This window comes from Leucoraja erinacea, chromosome 16, assembly GCF_028641065.1.
Source record: "Leucoraja erinacea ecotype New England chromosome 16, Leri_hhj_1, whole genome shotgun sequence".
NCBI classification, from domain to species: Eukaryota; Metazoa; Chordata; class Chondrichthyes; order Rajiformes; family Rajidae; genus Leucoraja; species Leucoraja erinaceus.
Window position 1 is genome coordinate 19539778 of NC_073392.1, and position 22011 is coordinate 19561788.

Consider the following 22011-nt stretch of genomic DNA (forward strand, 5'->3'; position numbering starts at 1 on the left):
TTCAGATTCAATTTAATTGTCATTGTCAGTGTACAGTACAGAGACAACGAAATGCATTTAGCATCTCCCTTGAAGAGCGACATAGCAAACAATTTGAATTAAAAAAAAAATAATAAGTGTCCGGGGGGGGGGGGGGGGGGGGGGTGATTGGCAGTCACCGAGGTACGTTGTTGAGTAGAGTGACAGCCGCCGGAAAGAAGCTGTTCCTCGACCTGCTGGTTCGGCAACGGAGAGACCTGTAGCGCCTCCCGGATGGTAGGAGGGTAAACAGTCCATGGTTGGGGTGAGAGCAGTCCTTGGCGATGCTGAGCGCCCTCCGCAGACAGCGCTTGCTTTGGACAGACTCAATGGAGGGGAGCGTGGAACCGGTGATGCGTTGGGCAATTTTCACCACCCTCTGCAATGCCTTCCGGTCGGAGACAGAGCAGTTGCCATACCATACTGTGATGCAGTTGGTAAGGATGCTCTCGATGGTGCAGCGGTAGAAGTTCACCAGGATCTGAGGAGACAGATGGACCTTCTTCAGTCTCCTCAGGAAGAAGAGACGCTGATGAGCCTTCTTGATCAGAGTAGAGGTATTGTGGGTCCAAGAGAGGTCATCGGAGATGTTGACTCCCAGGAACCTGAAGCTAGAAACACGTTCCACCTCCGTCCCGTTAATGTGGATGGGGGTATGCGTGCCGCCTCTGGACTTCCTGAAGTCTACAATGAGCTCCTTGGTCTTCTTGGAGTTAAGGGCCAGGTTGTTGTCAGCGCACCATGCTGCTAAGTGCTGGACCTCCTCCCTGTAGGCCAGCTCATCGTTGTTGCTGATGAGGCCAATCACCGTTGTATCATCTGCATACTTGATGATGGTGTTAGTACCATGTACAGGTGTGCAGTCATAGGTGAAGAGGGAGTAGAGGAGGGGGCTCAGCACACAGCCCTGAGGAACGCCGGTGTTCAGGGTGAGGGTTGAAGAGGTGTGCTTGTCTAACCTCACAGACTGGGGTCTGTTGGTTAGAAAGTCCAGTATCCAGTTGCAGAGGGAGGGGTCGATGCCCAGGTTACCGTGTTTGGTGATCAGTTTTGATGGAATAATGGTGTTGAATGCTGAGCTGTAATCGATGAACAGCATTCTTACATAAGTCAAAGATCATAGAAGGCTCTAGTATCTTTGCTTTAACCCACTGAGTTCCTCCAGCAGTTTGTTTTTTTCTGCTCCTTAGTAAAGCATCTGCATTCTCTAGTATCACCAAACTGATAACAGCCAACCTGATAACTGTTATCAGATAACAACAATCTGATAATTTGTCTCTCCACTGACAGACAGACAGACTGTGGGAAGGGCAATGTGTACGTGGGAGAGTGGGACCTTTCTGAGATCTTCAACCGTCATGGACGTCACAGAATGAATGAGTAGAAGAGGGGGCTGTGTGGGGAAGTGGTCATGGAAGGGGTCACGGAGAAAGGGAGATCAGGAGAGGTTGGGTTGTGATAGACACAAAATGCTGCAGTAACTCAGCGGGAATGCAATATATCTGGAGAAGAAACAGGTGACGTTTCGGGTCGAGACCCTTCTTCAAACTGAAAATCATAGGAAGGGGAAACGAGAGAAACTAGCAACAAGTGATGACAATCAGTCATAACAGAAAAGTTAAGGATCATTGACTAATGCTGAGACCTCCAACTGTTTTTCTCTCTCCTCGTTTGCAGCTGAGTATTTCCAGCATCCACTGTTTGTTTTGATTTTCCTAAATCTAATCTGGAGACAGAGTCCATGACTGGGGCAGAGGGAGTGCCCTCTTTTACACTGCTTCTAACAGCTAGTGATTAAAGAGCGACCCCAGTATAAAGTGAAGCAAAAACGACGTTTAAAAAAAAAAAATCGGGTTTCCTGCTTTTGCGGTGTTTTCGCCCTTCGCTGTTAATTGCAGAACAGACTTGCAGTTTCGATGCACTGGGAAGTGGGGAAATGTTTGATGCCAGTGCACTGGTTCAGTGCATTACTCGCCGCCGATACAGTGTGCTTCCAGTTCAACATTTCCACTCCATGACGCACAGGATAAAATCTGTCCGGATAATTTCACTTCGAGCTGCTGAAGAAAGTTGTATCCCACGTCGCTGGTAGTTTCCAGACAAAAGATGGATTTATCTGGAAGGCGGGGGACCCCGCAGCAGAGAAATTATCGGCATTTTGTGTATGACATTCCCGCCAAAGTTATGGAAGAGTTTTATATGGTGATGGATGCTCTGGCGCCTGGAGACTGGCGTCGGTTTGGTGAGTAATTTATTCCCCTGGCCACCGAGGGACAGGTTCGTTAGTTACTGCATGAGGCTGGATAGTTACGGCGGGACCGGGGGAGGGGACTGGCTAGTTACTGGAGGGGAGCTGGTTAGTTGCTGCAGGGGGCTGGCTAGTTACTGGAGGGGAGCTGGTTAGTTGCTGCAGGGGGCTGGCTAGTTACTGAATGGGGCTGACTAGTTACTGCATAAGTCTGGCTAGTTGCTGGAGGGGGCTGGCACCATTGCACTTGCTACTGGAGGGGGCTGGCACCATTGCACTGGCTGCTGGAGGGTGCTGGCATCATTGTATACGGCTGTCAACCCACACTGTTTGAGTCGGTGTGGCACGGATCCTGTCTGTGAAAAGGACACAAAGTACTAGAGTAACTCGACGGGTCAGGCAGCCGTCAGGCAGCATGTTCAGCATCCCTGGATAAGTAACGATGCGGGTCGAGGCCCTTCTTCAGACATTGTAAGGGCGGTATTTGGGGGAGAGAAAGCTGGAAAAGGGGAGAGGCAAGATAAAGTGTGCCAGGTAATAGATGGACACGGGCGAGGGGAATATTTTTACAGGCAGATGATTGGAACAAAAGGCAGAGTTGAGAACAATAGCATCAATGTTGCAGTTAGTGAAGCAAAACATAGCAGGAGGGGATGGGATGTTGGAGGGAGAAATAGGTGTGGTCCAGGGGAGGGAAGGGGAAGATGGTGGGAGAGTTAGACGTTACCTAAAACTGGAGAATTCAACGGTCATGTCATTGGGTTGTAAGCTACCCAAGTGGAATATGAGATATTATTCCACCAATTTGCGTGCGGCCTCACTCTGGCAAAGGAGGAGGCCCAGGACAGAAAGGCCAGTGGGAATGGGAGTAACCGGGAGATACACCATGCCTTGACGGACATTGTTGAAGGGAGCCGAGGCGTGTTAATGGTTGGAAAACTAGGCACTAACAATCAAAATCAAACTTCATCTGAAATTTATTTTTAAAAGGCTTGAAACGTTCAACGGGTCCGGTTATGTCTGTAGGGAGAGAAACGGGTAATGTGTCTGTCCCCCCTCGACTTGGAAACGTGAGCTCTGTTTCTCTTGTCACTTGTGTTGCCGACCTGCCGAGTGCCATCCGCTATTTTCCACTTGCAATGTCCTAATTTGCAAGTATTTTTCTTCTCCTTGCATTGACTTCAAACACCAATATTTATCAGGAGGTTTAATGCAGTCATCAATACACCGTGGTACCGTGTACATCAATGCTTGTTGTTTTTTTGATCTGTCGTGAGCGTCATGGCGAGGGAAAATTTTGGGGTGATTCATGTTCAGATGCCCACATGACGAAAACAGGAACATTTCCTGCAACCTCCTTTCATACATTTATACAATTATTATCCCTGAGGCTGTTTACTGTGTTCAAAACGTGAACTACATTCTGCTCTCAACAAATGCTGCACAATCAGACTCTTGATGTCTCTACTTAATAACTTTGTTGTATCCGTCCTCTGATGAAGCCAAATTTACCCCAGCATTATTTATATAATGATAGCACAGTGAAACTGCCTCAGGAGCTGCAGGTATACCCGACCCGTCAGGTGGAGGTATTGAGTGTGTAGAAAGAAACTGCACTGCAGGTGCTGGTTTATACTGAAGATAGGCACAATGTGAGATGCTGCCTGGAGTTACTCCAGCACTTTGAGTCTATCTTGGATGGAGGTATTGAGCTGTGTCAAAGCCTTGGTCAAAGAGGGAGTACTTAAGGAAGGCATCATAGAAAGATTGTACCAGGTTTACCAAGACTAGGGGGTATTAGCTACAAGGTAAAGTTGGACAGACAAATTATTTTCTCTGGAACGTTGGGTGTTCCCTGGAGATCTGAGAGAAGTGTATAAAATGATGTGGGGCACAGATGGGATAGAGAACCAGAATCTTTTTCCCAGAATGGAAAAATCGAAGCTGTAACTTTAGCATAGCTTTAAAGTTAGTGGTGCAAAGTGTAAAGGAGTTGTTCAGGGTAAGTTTTTTTTTACACAGAGGGCAATTCGTACTTGGAATGCGCTGCCAGGGGAGGTGGTTGAGTTGAGGCAGATAATTTGGCGGCATTTAAGAGACCTTTGGACAGGTACATGGATATGCAGGTGGAAGGATATGGATTATGTGTAGGCTGGTAACAGTTGGTCTTGGCATCATGTTGGGCACTGACATTGTGGGCCGAAGGGCCTATTTTTGTGCTGTACTATTCTGCATTCTATTTTCTAGTTCCAAAAATCAAGGCAGATGCTGCTGAAGTCATCCTGCAATAATCACTTTATTCTTCCCCACATTTTCATCAACTTTCCCAGATTATACACACTTACCCACACATTAGGTACAACTTTTATAAATCTCCAATTAACCTAGCAACCACAGATCTTTGGAATGCGGGAGAAACCAGAGCAACCGGAGGAAATCCATGCACTCTGGCAATGATGCAGTGACTCATTGCACCCAATATATTGCCCAAACAATATGAGGTTGAGGCTCTGTGGATGCCAGCTCTCTTTGACTTCCTGTAATTCTGTGCAAACGTTGCCACATATGTTTTTTTAGTTTAGAGATAGAGCGGAAACAGACCCTACTAATACCTGGCCGTGCTGGCCAGCGATCCCCGCACATTAACACTATCCTTCACATACTAGGGTCAATTTACAATGATACCAAACCAATTAACCTACAAACCTGTCCGTCTTTGGAGTGTGGGAGAAAACTGGAGAACCAGGAGAAAATACATGCAGTTCACGGGAAGAACGTACAAACTTTGTACAGACAGCACCAGGAGACTGGATCAAACCTGGGACTCTGGCGTTGTATGGCAGTAACTCTACTGCTGTGCCACCCTGTTACGTTAAGCAAATGTCAGTCACGTAACCTCTGGTAAACTCTTGGAGTTGAAAGGGGCTTGATGCAAATATGGGAAGAATTGATTTACTCAGTTTGTTTTTCCATGCCATTTGACTACATCCAAAATGCAAGATGGCAAATCATGATGCAAATCCCAACCCATGTGACTCTTTGTGTGCTAGTCACAGGTGATCTGCAATTGTGCATTGCAATCACTCCACTCTTTTAAATATCTACTCCGACAGCTCTTCCTAATCGAGACGTTATTCACATTATTCCCTTTATCATGTATCTATACACTGGATGGCGTGATTGTAATCATGTATTATCTTTCCGCTGACTGGTTAGCACGCAACAAAAGCTTTTCACTGTACCTCGGTATGCGTGACACTAAACTAACAATCTTCATGAGGAGGGGTGGCACTAAAAGGTACCAGGTGATTTAGTTAGGAAGTTCAGAAAGCAAGTAAAACAAAACTGCTTTACGTTTATCTGGCTAGCTGAGTCAGGCTTATGATCGCTGGAATTCCCCCAGAAATTATGATGATCTCATAGAGTGTGACTTAAATAGTATAATTTTCCCATGACATTTCATCCTGTTGAAATTTGTGAGTGGTTATTAAGAACATAAGTAGTAGGAATATATGATGATGGATGTGGAGGCTTTGCAATAGTGCAGATAAGACGTTCATCAGGATGTTGCTTAGATTAGAGAATATTCACTAGAAAGAGAGGTTGGGCAAACTTGAATTGCTTCCCCTGAAGCATTGGAGGCTGACAGGTGATGTGATGGAAGTATATAAAATTATGAGAGGCATAGAGATAGGGTCAATTGAGTTTTTCCCAGGATAGAAATGTCAAATACTTCATGGCAAAGCTTTAAGGTAAGAGAGAGAAAGCTTAAAGGAGATTTACACGGATTTTGTTTAATGTAAAGAGTGGTAGATGCCTGACGCACACAGCCGGGGAAGAGTCCTAGAGTGATACAGCTTGGAAACAGGCCCTTCGTCCCAACTTGCCCACACCGATCAACATGTCCCAGCTACACTCGTCCCACCTGCCCGTGTTTGGTCCATATCCCTCCAAACTTGTCCAATCAGTATCAGTATATACCTGTCTAACTGTTAAACATTGGGATTGTCCCAGCCTCAGTTGCAACTTTGAAGAGGCCTTTCGACAGATCTATGAACAGGCATGGATGGACGCAAAGTGTTGGAGTATCACGGGTGCCATCTCTGAAAAATGCATAGGTGACGTTTCTGGTCGAGTACGACCATGTTCCGAACAGGCATGGAATTGTGGCAGGCAGATGTACAAATTAAATTGGCATCATGGTTTGTGGCACAAATATTGTGGCCCAAAGGGCCTGTTCCTGTGCTGTACAATTCTATTCAGTCCTCAAACCTATCCTCAAATAGTCCTCAAATTGGATCAAGACTGATCCACGTTCCTGCCCCATCCCCACAACCTAGAATTCTTCCCCTGATTGAACACCATGTTCAATTTTAAATATACACAAGGGTTCTGTGGTTGTTCTGCGCACTGGATTCTTGGTTTTGTCATTGATAGCTGTCATTTGTAGAGACCTGTATGGCTGCCCATATCTACAATCTGTCATACCAGGGGCTGCATGCCCAACACTGTAGTGATTCTAGGGGTTTTACTGCTTCTTCTGGGGAGGCTCGGGTTTTATCTCGCGTACCTTTCCTTCCATTACTGTTCTTGCCTTCTCAGGAAAACAAGGAGGAAGCACAAAAGAGAGACCATTTTAAAATATGTGAAAATAGTCTTTCTTGGGGTGGCGCAGCACTAGTTGCTGCCTTACTGTGCCAGAGATCTGGGTTCGATCCCGACTACGGGTGCTGTCTGTACGGAGTTTGTGCCTTTTCTCTGTGACCATGTGCGTTTTCTCCGAGTGCTCAAGTTTCCTTCCACGCTTCAAAGACAGAGAGTCATACAGCGTGGAAACAGCCCATTCGGCCCAACTTGCCCACACCAACCAACATCTCTCATCTAGAATAGTTCCAGATCCCTGTGTTTGGCCCATATTGCACTAAACATATCCTATCCATGTACCTGTTTAAATGTTTCTTAAACAAAGCGATAGTGCCTTCCTCAACTTGGTCCCCCGGGCATCTGCAGTTCCTTCTTAAACATTTGGTCCTCCGGAGGTTTGTTCTATATACCTACAACCCTTCGTGTAAAAAACACATACACGTTTAAATGCTTAATTAGCTTCTGTAAATTGTCCTTTGTGTATAGGATAGTGCTAGAGTACGGGGTGATTGCTGGTTGATGCAGACTTGGTGGGCCAATGAACCTTTTTCTGTGCTGTATCTCTAAATTCTAAAGTAAATTCTACTGTTCTTCTTTGGCACACATGGTTACCTTATAGGGTTACGCAATCAGTGTCCTTGAAATGTCACTTTGAGGCTATCCTGCCACAGTAAATTACCCCGAGCGTGTGTGGGTGGCACGAGTGACAAAGTAGCCGTGGGGTAAATGGGTCAATGGCATATAATGGGGATATGGGATTATTATGGCATAGACTCAATATGCGAAATGATTCCTATGTGGCAAGAAACCAAACTATGAGAAATACTGACCTAACTGGTCAATATGGGCATTCTATGCCACAAAAGTAAATAACTTAGGAAATGAAATGTCATAGGACAAAAATAAGGGCAATGACCCACAGCTGAACATTTACCCTTATTGCCCTTCAGCTGATAGAATTCTTTTGGCTTAACTCTTCACTGCATCTATGTCCTGCTGTGGCGACAGGTTGCTTGTGAGTTGAAGCAGGTTATGAATCCATCATATAGCAGGTTATGAATCCCCACTTAGATTACAACTAAGACTTCATTCTTCACTGACTTACCACAAAAGGACACTCGGAGCTTTGCATTGGCGAGCCGATTGCTGATGTAAAAGACAGTGACAGTTGTCTTAGATGGGTTGGGGCAAAGTCGCCAGAAGGTGAAGTACTCCTCCAACCCCTTCAAGACGGGTTAGCACTGCTGATATCCCCAAGGGAAGCTCCCTGGTAAGCAAGGGAAATGTCATCTGCATATGCAAACGTCCTGGATGAGGTAGTTGGCATGTCACTCACATGATTGTTGAAGAGTAGGGGAGCTAGGACGAGAGCCCTGGGGTGGACCATCATTCAGGGTCCTGACAGCAGGTCTGGTTCCCAAGCGAGACACAGAGAGTTGTGAGTGTATAATTCTCTGCCTCTGAGAGCGGTGGAGGCCGGTTCTCTGGATGCATTCAAGAGAGAGCTAGATAAAGCTTTTAAAGATAGCAGAGTCAATGGATATGGAGAGAAGGTAGGAATGGGGTATTGATTGTGGATGATCAGCCATGATCACATTGAATGACGGTGCTGGCGCGAAGGGCCGAATGGCCTACTCCTGCACCTATTATCTATTGTCGAACTCCAACCTGACTATGGCTCTGCCGCAGCTTGCCTGTTGCCAGAGTAAGTAGGAGTACTGGCTATGCAAGATGGCCAATAGGTTCCCTGATCTTGGTCCACAACCATACACCCACCCCAATCTCCAAGCCCCTTTACGCTTTGCAACGCTCTCTTGAAATCATTGGCTTTGTACTGGCTGACAAAATTCTCCCTCCACACTGCTGCTCTCTGCCCACTGATCGGTGTCATGTGGATGGAGTCCACTCTCCCAGGGACCCGCTCTCCCCAGGGGCCCACTTTCCCCAAGGAGCACCTCCCTTGGGAGCCCGTTCCCCCTGGGAACCCCACTCTCCTTCGGTAGCACTCCTTCTGAGATTTTAAGCATCCTTGATCAGGATAGACACAAAATGCTGGAGTAACTCAGCGGGTCAGGCAGCATCTCTGGAGAAAAGGAATAGGTGGCGCCTCGGGTCGAGACCCGAAATATCACCTTCTGCATTCAGTTTCTCCAGAGATGCTGCCTGACCCGCTGAGTTACTCCAGCATTTTGTGTCTATCTTTGGTGTAAACCAACATCTGCAGTTTCTTCCTACACATCCTGGACCAGGAAACTGCCTTTGCAAAGTTATCGTTTGCATCTCAAAATCAGCCTTTGCTGATGTATGCTAAAATTTGTAGGAGGTTGCAGAGCAGTGTTTTGAGTCATTATCTGAAGAAATAAAATATCGTAAACATACTTTTGGAGGGTAGTCATTACATTAACTTCTTTAGGCTTTGACGTGGTATTTATCTAGACCACATCCTAGATACTCATCTTCCTGCACGTAGTGCTGTACATGATCTTATCACTGGTTCTGTGGTGAAATGGCAGTGCAGTCTCCCCCATTTTTATTTCCATTCATTTCAACTTTCGGCTACTAGTTGCCCGAAATGATAGTGGTAACAGATTCAATAGTTATTTTCAAAAAGATTACATGAAAAGGCAAAGATTGCAAAAGAAAGGACGGAGGGCTAACACTTCTGAAAGGCTGGTGCAGGTAGAATAGACCACATCTCTCCCATGATGAAGGATTCTATGATAGGAAGGTTGGCATGATGGCGCAGTAGTAGAGTTGCTGCCTTGCAGTGCCAGAGACCTGGGTTCTATCCTGACTACAAGTAATGTCGGTACGGAGTTTGTACATTCTCCCCGTGACTTCCATGGGTTTTTTCTGGGTGCTCTGGTTTCCTCCCACGCACCAAAAGCTTACAGGTTTGTAGGTTAATTGGCTTGGGTAATATTGTAAATTGCCCCTAGGATAGTGTTCGTTTACGTGGATACTCAGTGGACCGAAGAACCTGTTTCCTCGCTATATCTCTAAACTAAAGGATATAAGGGTCTGTAACTCGTGTGGGACACTAGTCAGAGATAGTGAGTGGTGATAATTTTATATCGAAGTCTCGTGAGAGACCACGTGAAGAACCCGCCAGCCCACATGCGCGTCCATACGTCGACGCATGGCGTGGGATTCGGACCAGTTCGAAACTGCTTCGGCAGGTAGGACAATTTTGTTTCATGAATGGGCCGCTGCTCCGAAAATAGGTGCAGTGGGCCCGGAGAAGCTGACGGGTGCAGCCTGTGCAGCTACCTCCGTTGGAGCTCTGAACAGGAGCAGGCGGCCGGACTTGGTAAAGTCGCCGGTGAGGCTCCGGATGGGAGCAGGCGGCCGGTCTTGGTAAAACTATCGGGCACGGCCCATACAGCTACCGCCTTGACGATCCGAACGAGAGCAGGTGGCCGGAATTAGAAACGCTAATGGGCGTGACCCGTGCAGCTACTGCCAGTAAGGCTGTGGAGAAGTTGACGGGCACAAACCGTTCAGCCGCCTCCATTGAGGCTCCAGAAGGGAGCAGTCAGCGGTACACGGAGAAGCTGAAGGGCGCGATCCTTACAGCTACCTCCGTTGAAGCTCCAGAAAGGAACTGTCGTGAGTCACTAGCTGGTCCCGCATAAGCAACCTGTTGAACCAGGCTTGCAGTACTGGCAGACGTGACCTGTCCAGTGAGCCCCGCTGAGGCTCCGCAGGAGCAACTGGCCAAAGGAGCAGCCGGCCGATCCAGGCTGGGAGTAACTGGCAGCGCGATCTGCAGAGTCAGCTCCATCAAGGCTCCAAAAAAGGCAGAAGGCCGCAGGGGCAGCCTGTCAAATTAAGCTCGGAGTGTTGGCAGGCATGTGAGCTTCGCTAAGGCTCCGAATGAACAGAAGGGCCACAGAAGCAGCCTGTCGAATCAGGCTTGGAGTAATGGCTGGCGCGGCCTGTTCAATGAGCTCCGCTAAGGCTCTAAAGGAGCAGAAGGGGCCGAAGGAGCAGCCTGTCTAACCAGGCTGGGAGTAAGTGGCAGTGTTCCCTGCACAGTAAAGCTCCAGCAAGGCTCCAAAGAGGATGTTGGCCAAAGGAGCAGTCTGTCCCATTGAGCTCAGAAATGCTGGCAGGCGTGTCTTGCACAGCAATGGCGCTTTTGAGCTCCGAAGGGAGCTGTTTGGCAAGCGTGGGGCTGAAGATGTGGTCAGACTTGGTCTGCAATGGAACTTGGCTGAGGCTCCAACAAATAGGGTGACCAGGGCTCAGAGACGCTGGCAGGTAAGGGATTTTGTTTCAGGAAAGGACCGTTGCTCCGAAAATAGGTGCAGCGGGCCCTGAGAAGCTGACACAACCTGTGTAGCTATCGCCCTGGAGGCTCTGAGAAGGAGCAGGCGGCTGGAATCAATAGGCTGATGGCTCGGCCGGTGCAGCTACTGCCATTGAGGCTCACCTCTGTTTTGGGGCTCCAAGGGAGCAGGTGACTGGAGAGCTGACGAGTGCGGCCGTACAGACACCTCCGTTGAAGCGCAAAAAGGGAGCCAGCCAGATGCCTGTAGGAAGCAACACCTGGCTCAGGGTTGCGTTATATTTTCCTCCCCTCTAGACTCCGTTGAGGCTCCAGAAGGGAGCAAGCCCGGACTCGGAGTCATTAGCAGGCGCGACCTGTGCAGTGAGTATATAATAGAATTGTGCTCCTGGCTCAGGAGGCACTTACAAGAAGCTCCAGTCAGATGCCTGTGGAAGCAACACCTGGCTCAGGGTTGCGTTATAATATCTCCCGCACAGAAGAGGGGAAGCAACACCTGGTTCGGGGTTGAGTTATTTTAGCTCCTGCTCAGTAGAGGGGAGTACTGGAGATTATGACATAACTAACTCCGACTATGGAGATATCGACAAGGAATTCAAATCCCCTGAACTTATGGGGGATATGCTGCAGTTTAATCATATGAAGGAGTTCATTCTCTTGTCACATAATTTGCCATCCCTTCGGGGATAGGAGATCCACTGGAGGAGATCTGGCTAAGAGCATCAGTGATTTAACTTCTCATCAGCTAAGGAGGGGTATATGCTGGATACGGCTGGGAAATATGCCAGTCCCGATGAACTGCCTGACTTTGGATGTCAATCTCACCATTTGGGGTGTCTCAGTGGTGATACGTGGGCAGAGGCTCTACCTAGAGAGTTTGTCTTGAGGCCTAAGCTATTTACAAAGATTCTAAAGTTATGCTGCCCTACTTGGACCTAAAGGGCATTGTGTCATGGAGTTTATAGACAACATGCTTTTGTAGCAGATGCGGGCTGGTGGATTCTTCATGTAGTCCCTCACTTCAACTTCTCATAAAATAAAGATCAAACTTCAAATGGTACGTTCTCGTTTAATCTTTCTATTTTAATTCAGTTTTTAAGGTCATACAGGAAATAGCTGTGACAATCAAAATCTCTTGAACTATAAGCCACTGTAGTTTTTCTTGTCTGCTGTCCCCCTTTACATAATTAACTTATAGACTACATGTACTCCTTAATCTGTCACAGAGCTTCACTGGAAACCATTTAGATTGTAAGGGAAAGATTGCCGAATTTCATTCATAGTGGAAATTTTCAAATATTTTTCTGTGCACAAACACTGTCGCCTAGGTTTTTTTTAACACACATTTTCTCCCTGTTTCTATGTAGATTGTTTAGCTGTTATAAAGCGGATATACCCAATCTTAAAATCTGCAAGTGACCCCACCATGAACCTTTTGTCTTAACCGCTAATTTTAATACTGCTTCCCACTGCTCACATGCATTCACTGAGTTACATCGTTTAGGAAGAATTTAATCTGACTTTTTTTTTTTTTTTTTTTTTTTTTTTTGGAGGTGCATATTTACAAAACACATTATATGCATGCAGACATATTGGGCATATCTTTAATGATGTCTATTGCAGATAGAACGGGGCATGCTGGAAATTCACTGTAGGCCAGGTGGTATCAAAAAGAGAAACTGAGTTGAGGTTAATGCCAATGAACTTTTATTAGACCAGCACTAATGGAAGGTTGTTGATTTGAAACATTTAAATTTGTTTTCTCTCCACAGATGCTTCCCCCTTCCAGGTGCCCACTCTCCCCACGTTACTTCTCTCCTGAGCACCCACTCTCCCCCAGGTACACCACCTCCAGCAGCTCGCTGTCCCCAGGATATATTGCTGAGTTGGTGCATTTGTGTAGTTAATGCATTAATTTCAAGCACATGGATGGAAACCTGAAAGAGATCCATGAAATGCTACAAATGCTTAGCTGGTCAGGCAGCATCCGTAATGAGAGAAGCAGAGTTAATGTTTAAAGTTGATGGGCATTGGATCCTGTCTGACCTGCTGAGTTGTAGAGTTTGGAAACGGGCCCATTGGCCTGCCAGGTACACGCCAACAATCATGCAGCCACTTACTCTGAACCTATACTAATCCCATTTTATTCTCTCAGTACCATCAATTCCTGGTGAATTCTACTCGTAGCAAAGTATGGAACATTTACCGTGGCTATTTCCTATTTTTGTGTGTGATAGTGATGTGTGCATAGTTGTTGTGTAGGAGGGAAACCCACCATATTTAATCGCATTGGCTGGAAAGGTTGTCCATATTGTGTTGGACCGAGGAGGCCACCGTTTGCTTTCAGTCCTTTAACCTATAGTTTTTGTTCTTGATAGAAGGGAAGTAGAACAGAATAAACTATATGATGAAGGGACTAAGCTAATCTTTGAAACTCCTTTCAGGCTCTCGTATCATAAGCGATCAGACCGAACTAAGGAACATTGAATTATTTGGACGAAAGTCAAACAGCAAGACACGAGAGCTGATGTGGGTGTGGGGAATGAAACAAGCCACCGTCCAACAGCTTCTGGACATCCTGAATGAGCTGCAGCTGTACAGAGCCACCTCTGTCATTATGCCAGGTAAGTGTGCTCCATTATTGATAAAAATACTTGTGTGAATTTTGCTTTCCAGAGATTAGTTCTGAACACAACGATTGCAAAGTGCTGTCTTCTGATTGAATCTTGCCCCATTTGACAATAGTTTTTCCTAGACCAGCTGTGTAAATTATAAAATTGGAAATCCTTGTAGAAAAATGATTCCACAATGTAAAACTGTTTGGCATACTCACTCGATGTGGCTACAAGTTGATTGATACCTGAAGAAAAATTATTACATTTGTTATGGGCGAGGTGGAATGGTACAGTGCAGAAATGGATCCTTCAGCTCATTGAGCCTGGCAACCATCAGTGCCCATTTACATTTGTTGTGCGCTAATCCCATTCTGTTCTCGTCAACTCTCCGGACTCTATCAGTCACCAATGCACTAAGGGACAATTTATAGAGGCAAATTAACTTGCCAATCCACAAATCTTTGGGGTATGGGAGGAAACCAGAGCACCCATATGTAACCCACGTTGGTCACAGGAAAAATGTGCGTCCTCCACACAGACGGCCGTGGAAATTAGGATTGACCACTGGTTGCTGGAGCTGTGAGGTAGCAGCACACGTATCTGTGTCATTGTGCTGTTGAAGCTGAATTTCACACCTGCAGTGATCAGCTGAAACACGTTCCCTTGTCACCAGTTTATTCATGCACATGCAAGGAAGCATCAAGAATGTAAAAAGACTCTTCTCGATCCGAAACATCACCTATTGCTTCTCTCCAGAGATGCTGCCTGTCTGCTGAATTACTCTGGCTTTTTGTGTCCATCTTCAGTTTAAATCAGCATCTGCAATTCCTTCCTCCACATAATGTTAGGAGCAATGTTGTTGTTCTGGCACCATTCAACATTATTTTCCATCTTTGTTCAATTAATTAATTTTAAATTATGAATAACATCTTTCCAAAGATCATTTGCATTCAACGGTAGAAACAATATTTCCTCTATTGACCATCTATGGTCGCCCCTCCCTGATTTCCTTATTTTAGGTCTTCACGGATAAGAAGAACGGGCTGCAACTTGGGGGCGACAGTGGCACAGCTCCAGGGACCTAGGTTTGATCCTGACTAAGGGTGCAGTCTGTATGGAGTTTGTACATTCTCCCTGTGACTGCGTGGGTTTTCTCCAAGTGCTGTGGTTTCCTCCCACATTGCCAAGACGTACAGGTTTGTAGGATTATTGGCTTTTGTAAATTGTCCCTCGTGTGTAGGGTAGGACTACTGTACACTGACAATGACAATTAAAATTGAATCTGAATCTGAATCTGAATCACTGTTTGGCATGGACTTGGTGGGCCAAAGGGCCTGTTTCCATGCTACGAAATAAACTAAACGTTACATTTTCTCTTCGTTAATTAGAATGGATTTTTCAGGGTCTTTAGGGCTAGAATGGATTTTTCAGGGTCTTTAGGGCTGGATTGCCAGAGTGTGTAACCAAAGGCCTTGGTAGGAAAGACCTTGCAGTGCCAATAGACAGATTAGAGAAAGGTACAAGATCCGAACATGTTCAATGTTAAGCTAAAATATTAGAGGTTTTTTGGAGGTCTGTATTGACCATATCCTAAATATGCCAATGGATATATATCTATGTAAAAATTACAACAAAACTGAGGTTATCCATTTTGGTAGCAAAAACAGGAAGGCAGATTACTATCTAAATGGCATCAAGTTGGGAAAAGGGGAAGTACAATGGGATCTGGGGGTCCTTGTACATCAGTCTATGAAATTAAGCATGCAGGTACAGAAGAAAGCGAATGGCGATAACAAGAGGAATCGAATATAGGAGCAAAGAGGTCCTTCTGCAGTTGTACAGAGCCCTAGTGAGACCACACCTTGGAGTATTGTGTACAGTTTTGGTCCCCTAATTTGAGGAAGGACATTCTTGCTATTGAGGGAGTGCAGCGTAGGTTTACAAGGTTAATTCCCGGGAAGGCGGGACTCGTATGCTGAGAGAATGGAGCTGCTGGGTTTGTACACTCTGGAGTTTAGGATGAGAGGGGATCTCATTGAAACATATAAGATTGTTAAGGGTTTGGACACACTAGAGACAGGAAACATGTTCCCGATGTTGGGGGAGCCCAGAACCAGGGGCCACAGTTTAAGAACAAGGAGCAAGTCATTTAGAACGGAGATGAGGAAACACTTTTTCTCACAGAGAGCGGTGAGTCTGTGGAATTCTCTGCCTCGGAGGGCGGTGGAGGCGGGTTCTCTGGATGCTTTCAATAGAGAGAGCTAGATAGGGCTCTTAAAAAAATAGCGGAGTCGGGGGATATGGGGAGAAGGCAGGAACGGGGTACTGATTGGGGATGATCAGCCATGATCACATTGAATGGGCTACTCCTGCACCTATTGTCTATAACTCAATCATGTTTCCGTTTGATTGAAGGTCCGACAGTGGCTGGCTTCCAATGCTGTTCAGGTTTGATGTTGAACTTGAAGTTCAGTGCAGTGTTAACCACAAAGCAGGAAGTGCAAGATATAAAGTAGCAACAAGGTTTTTGCCTAGTCTCATGGTCCTGTTGATTGTTCAGCATTTAATTCATTGTAGCAACAAGATATTAGGAGAACTGTGCACAATGAAGCAGGTTTGATTCAGTTCTGCAAAAGTACAATCCTCAATTTGGAAACTTAGCAAAAAGTTGTTTTGCATGATTCATTTCCTGCATGTGCTTTGGGTGTTGTCACTTCTAAGGGCATATTTCTAAAAGGACTGGTGACATTTTATTTCAAACTTTACTCATGATGCATAACATTCAAGTCATTCATCACGTCATATTATTCCAGTTACTTCAAGCATAATATTCATTATCATTTATATTGCCTTGAATACGGTCTTGTGGTTTTGAAGCAGGTTCCAAGCAATTAGTGCACAGCTGTAAGCAGGCTCTAAATGGTGACCTTTTAAAATTGGTTCCGAGCAATTACTGTGCACCTTGTCTGTTTCGGTGTAACCTATATAGTTATTTGACCGAGCTTCAAAGTTTTTCAGTTTTTTTTTCCATTGTAATCAAGGGAAATCAGTGGTGCAACTAAATTCCAGCCAATTAGAAACTAGGTCTTTTGTGAAATAGTCTGAATTTTGTTTTCTTTCATTGTATATGTGAGTTTTAGAGTTGTGCATATGTTGTGTTATTTCCTCATTGTATTATTTCTAAGGTACAATGAGTTTAATTTAGAGATACAGCGCGGAAACAGGCCCTTCGGTCCATCGAGTCCACACCAACCAACGATCCCTGCATATTAACATTAGCCTACACACACTAGGGACAAATTACAATTAACCTACAAACCTGTAAGTTTTTGGAGTATTGGAGGAAACGGGAGTTCTCAGAGGAAACCCATGCAGGTCACGGGAGAATGTATAAACTCCATACAGACAGCACCTGTAGCCAGGATCGAACCTGGGTCTCTGGCACTGTAAAGCTGCAACTCTGTGCCACTGAGTCCACTGGGTTGAAAAATACTTTAAATATTCTCTCAAAAAAGCATATCTATAATATTTCAGGTCCTACTTTAATGTTTACATGCCAGTGTATTTCATTTTCAGTAAAATATTTAAAGTATTGGATACAATGTGTACTATTTCCATCCTGGATTGCTGCACATGAGAAATCTCCAATCACCCACCTCAAGAATGTTGTGGTTTTCAGATGCCTGAGGAAATGAAGTTTGACACTAAGTAATGTCAGGAATCCTGTGCTATGAATCATTATAGCTTTTGGGCAACTTTCTTTCAGCCCTTCGCCTCTGACCCAAAATCTAGGTATTTCTATTGTTTTCAGGTGTATTTCACAACTTAAATGCCTGGCTCAATCATAGATGTAGCAATGGACAGGTCTGGTAAGGCAACTATATCCCGTGTATAGCAGAGGTTGCGTGAATAGGCCAGTGCAGGACGGGCCCACGGATTAACTGCACCAATTACCCTGCGGGTTGGAAACTTCTCCCTTCTAGTATAAGGTTGCACTATATAGTTTAGTTTGGAGAAACAGCGCGATAAAGGGTCCTTCGACCCACTTAGTCCACACCAACCACATTATCACTAACCTACACACACTAGGGACAATTTAAAAAAAAACAAAAAAAAAACAAACATTTTTATACCAAGCCAATTAAATTACAAGGCGTTGTAAGGCAGTAGCTCTACTGCTCTGCTGCCTTTAGCTTTAGATTGCACTAATATTATTGATAATGTATTGTATTATTCTATATTTATTTGTTGAGTTTTGTTATTGTGCTTGTAAAGTTGCTGCAAGGTAGAATTTCATTGTTCCAGTCCTGGTGCAAATGACAAATGCATATTCTTGACTCCTTTGCAATCCAGTGCAAGATACCTGGAGCACTAGGGGCACAGTAATGATATTGTCTCGCCCTGCACCCACAAACAGGGCTCAGATTGATATTGATTACTGAGATGGCTTTCAATGCTGATCTAATGCAATATCTTCAATGAGGCCAACATTGTAATTGTAATTAATTTATTCGCCAAGTATGTAAAAACATACAAATAATTTGATTTGCCATACAGTCATACCAAAAAAGCAATAAGACACACAACTACATTAAATTTAACATAAACATCCACCACAGTGCACTGTGATGGAAGGCAATATGGTGGAAAGCAACATTTTGATATTTTGGAAATCAACATGGTGCTAGTATAGTTTGTGTTCATTGGTGCCTCAGTGGAAGATTTAGTTAGCATTAACTACTCACTTTTAAGTGTGTTATGGCATTAACAGTAATACCCTTATCTTTCAGGGAAGTCTGAAGATTTGTTCACTGTTCAGCCCGTTTCCTCCCACCTACCTGTGCCAGAAACGCCCGAGTTATTTCAGCCCTTGGCTTTGTCTGGTGCTTCGCTGGATTGTATGGCCAACATGGCCTCAGAAATCTGTGGTAATTACACTAAACTAAACCCTGGCAGCTATCAATGAGATGGATCAGGTGCAGGAAAAAAAGATGAGAGGAATGGGCCTTAAGGTCAGAAGGAGAAGGTTTGAAGTATTTTTTAATGCAGAAAGTGCTGGGAGCCTGGGACACACTGGGGGTGGTGGTGGAGGCAGATGTGATGGTGAGGTTTAGGAGGTCTTTAGATAGGCACACGGATATGCAGAGAATTAACTTGGCATCTTGTTCAGCACTAACATTGTGGGCTGAAGCGCCTGTTACTGTGCTGTGTACAGGTCCATCTTAATGCCATGTACATTTGATAATCTTGTTACACTGTCACACTGTGCACTGTGACAGGTAACATTGAAAAGTTTGTCCAATTTTATCAAGAAATGTGCCTTGAAAATTTGAGGAATTGCCAATCAATGGACCACTAAAAGTACAGTATATTGGTTACAAGAAACATTCCAAGCAAGCTGTATTTAGCATAAAGAAACAATATTTAACAGGGACTGCAATCAGTCCCGTTCATTGAAACTTTGAGTCTCTCTCAATATCTCTCTCTTTCTCTGTATCTTTTTCCATATCTCTCTCCCCGTATCTATCTATCTCAATATCTCTCTGTCTCTCTGTCCCTCCCTATCTCGGCCTCTCTATTTTTCTGTCTGTCTATCGATTTGAAATATTTTATTATTTGTTGAATTTACCTCTTACAGACACAACAGCTCCAAACAGGCTTTTGTTGTTTCTCCTGACATATATTTATGTTTTAATCTTCAGTACACAAGCTTAATCCATTACCTGGACCAGCAACTTCTCCAAATTATTTGAACACCAACTCAAGTTGCGCCAAAATCAATATATCATCAGGGATGGTAAGGCTAGACATTCGTAACTGTGCATTTGTCATTTCAATAAGAGGTGTGAAATTTGTCAATAATTAGTGATTATTAAACATCAACTGCTTTGCTAAAGTCTTTGCAAGGTCTACTGCCCCACTCTCATCCATCCTCTCAGTCACTTTATACTTTAGAGATACAGCATGGGAACAGTGCCTTCAACCTACTGAGTCCACATGACCAGCAGTCTACACACGAGAGGCAATTTACAATTTTACCTAAGCCAATAAACCTACAAACCTGTAGGTCTTTGGGGAAAACCCACAAAGTCACAGGGAGAACATACAAATTCTGTACAGACAGGACTCTTAGTCAGGATAAAAACCGGTCTCTGGCGCTGTAAGGCAGCAACTCTACTGCTGTGCTACTGTGCTGCCATCGGCACCTCTTCAGAAAACTGTAAAACATTGTTCACTTCTGTGCAGGCAATCTGAATCAACAACACAAAATAAATCGGAATGGGTTTGTGCATTTGGATATATTCCTGGATAAATGTCAGGAATCAAGTCAGTTTGTATGTTGCAAAACATACTTGGCCAATAAAGTATGATTGTGATTGTGATTGTGAAAAGCAGCGCAATCATACTAAAATAAACCCAAACAGTCAACAGTATAGTTAGGGAAGCTGTCAGAACAACCAAAGGTTTTATTTTAAATGTCGCAGAATGTTGCTTGCACTAAATGTGCATATCCTGCTGTAGACTCTGAGAAGGAGACAATTGCAGAAGTAGCTGCATTTTTAGATTAAAATGACATAGTGATACATTGTGGAAACGGGCCCTTTGGCCCAACTTGCCTACAATGTCCCAGCTACACTACTCCCACTTGCCTGCGCTTGGTCCATATCCATCCAAACCTGTCCTATCTATGTAAGGTGTCCTTGAGATGTCTGAAAGGCGCCCAACAAATAAAATGTATTATTATTATCCATGTACCTGTCTAACTGTTTCTTAAACCATGGGATAATCCCAGCCTCAACAACCTCCTCAAGCAGCTTGTTCCATACACCCACCACCCTTTGTGTGAAAATGTTACCCCTCAGATTCCTACTAAATCTTTTCCCCTTCACCTTGAACCTATGTCCTTTGGTCCTCGATTCCCTTACTCTGGGCAAAAGACTCATGATTTTGTACACCTCTATAAGATCCCCCTCATCCTCTTGCGCTCCATGGAATAGAGACCCAGCCTATTCAACCTCTCCCTATAGGTCACACCCTCTAGTTCTAGCAACATCCTCGTAAATCTTTTCTGATCCCTTTCAAGCTTGACAATATCTATCCTATAACATGGTGCCCAGAACTGAACACAATATTCTAAATGCGGTCTCACCAACATCTTATACAACTGCAACATGACCTCCCAACTTCTATACTCAATACTCTGACTGATGAAGGCCAAAGTGCTTAAAGCCTTTTTGACCACCTTATCTCCCTGCGACTCGACATTCAAGGAACCATGCGCCTGTACTCCTAGATCCCTCTACAACACTACCCAGAGGCCTACCATTTACTGTGTATGTCCTGCCCTTGTTCAACGCCCCAAAATGCAATACCACACACTTCTCTGTATTAAATTCCATCAACCATTCCTCTGCTCACCTGGGCAAACGATCCAGATCCTGCTGCAATCGTTCACAACCCAGGGCTGCCAACTCTCACGCCTTTCATGAAATTCTCATGCTGATCACAAATTTTTCACGCTCACATTTTAAATAAATAAATAAATAAAGTCAGACAATTCAATTCGCCCAAGGCTTCCAGATCTCCTCCACACTCACCAATGAGAATAGTTTTTTTGTCGGCGGGTTTCCCGTAAAGAACGAGCAATTTAATTGTCTTAGACTCTCAAGGGGCTGTCCCACTTGGGCGGCCTAATCTATGAGTTTAGAAGAGTGACTTCGACCTTCAAACTCGCAGGATGGTCGACACGTGGTCCTAGGAGGTCCTACGAGGTCACTGGAACTCTCCTTCATGCTCGAGGGCAGTTCCCGAATACTCGTGACCTCAGCTAGGTCTCTGAAAATTTTTCAACATGCTGAAAAATTTTACGTGAGTAAAATTTGGTCGGCATGGTTATTTTGAACTCGTAGTGCGGTGGAGTGGGGTCGCTATGTAGTTACAGGCAGTCGAGGGCAGCCATAGGCAATCTCCTTTGCTGACCGGGCATTTTGATTGGCTCATTGGAGTTTTCAGGACCAAGGAAAACCGACCGGTAGGTAAAATGCCCGCTAAACTTGCTAATCGTGCCCTGTATGTTCTCATCCAAACCATTGATGTAGATGACAAACAGTAACGGGCCCAGCACTGAACCCTGAGGCATACCACTAGTCATAGGCCTCCAGTCCGAGAAGCAACCTTCCACCATCACCCTCGTC

The 22011-nt window shown here is 44.8% G+C and overlaps 1 protein-coding gene across 2 annotated transcripts in view; it reads left to right on the forward strand.

Annotated features, from left to right (window-relative positions):
- Nucleotides 1–1921: 1921 nt before the first annotated feature.
- The window catches only part of LOC129704564 (interleukin-1 receptor-associated kinase-like 2), a 36243-nt gene continuing 16153 nt past the window's right edge, over nt 1922–22011 (forward strand). The window contains exons 1-4 of one of the 2 annotated variants that reach the window (XM_055647767.1): nt 1922–2260; nt 13646–13825; nt 18607–18744; nt 19519–19613. In XM_055647767.1, the coding sequence (XP_055503742.1) occupies nt 2125–2260; nt 13646–13825; nt 18607–18744; nt 19519–19613 (549 nt within the window). In that variant the 5' untranslated portion in view covers nt 1922–2124. The remainder of the gene's footprint in view (nt 2261–13645; nt 13826–18606; nt 18745–19518; nt 19614–22011) is intronic. The other variant, XM_055647766.1, reaches the window with a different exon arrangement.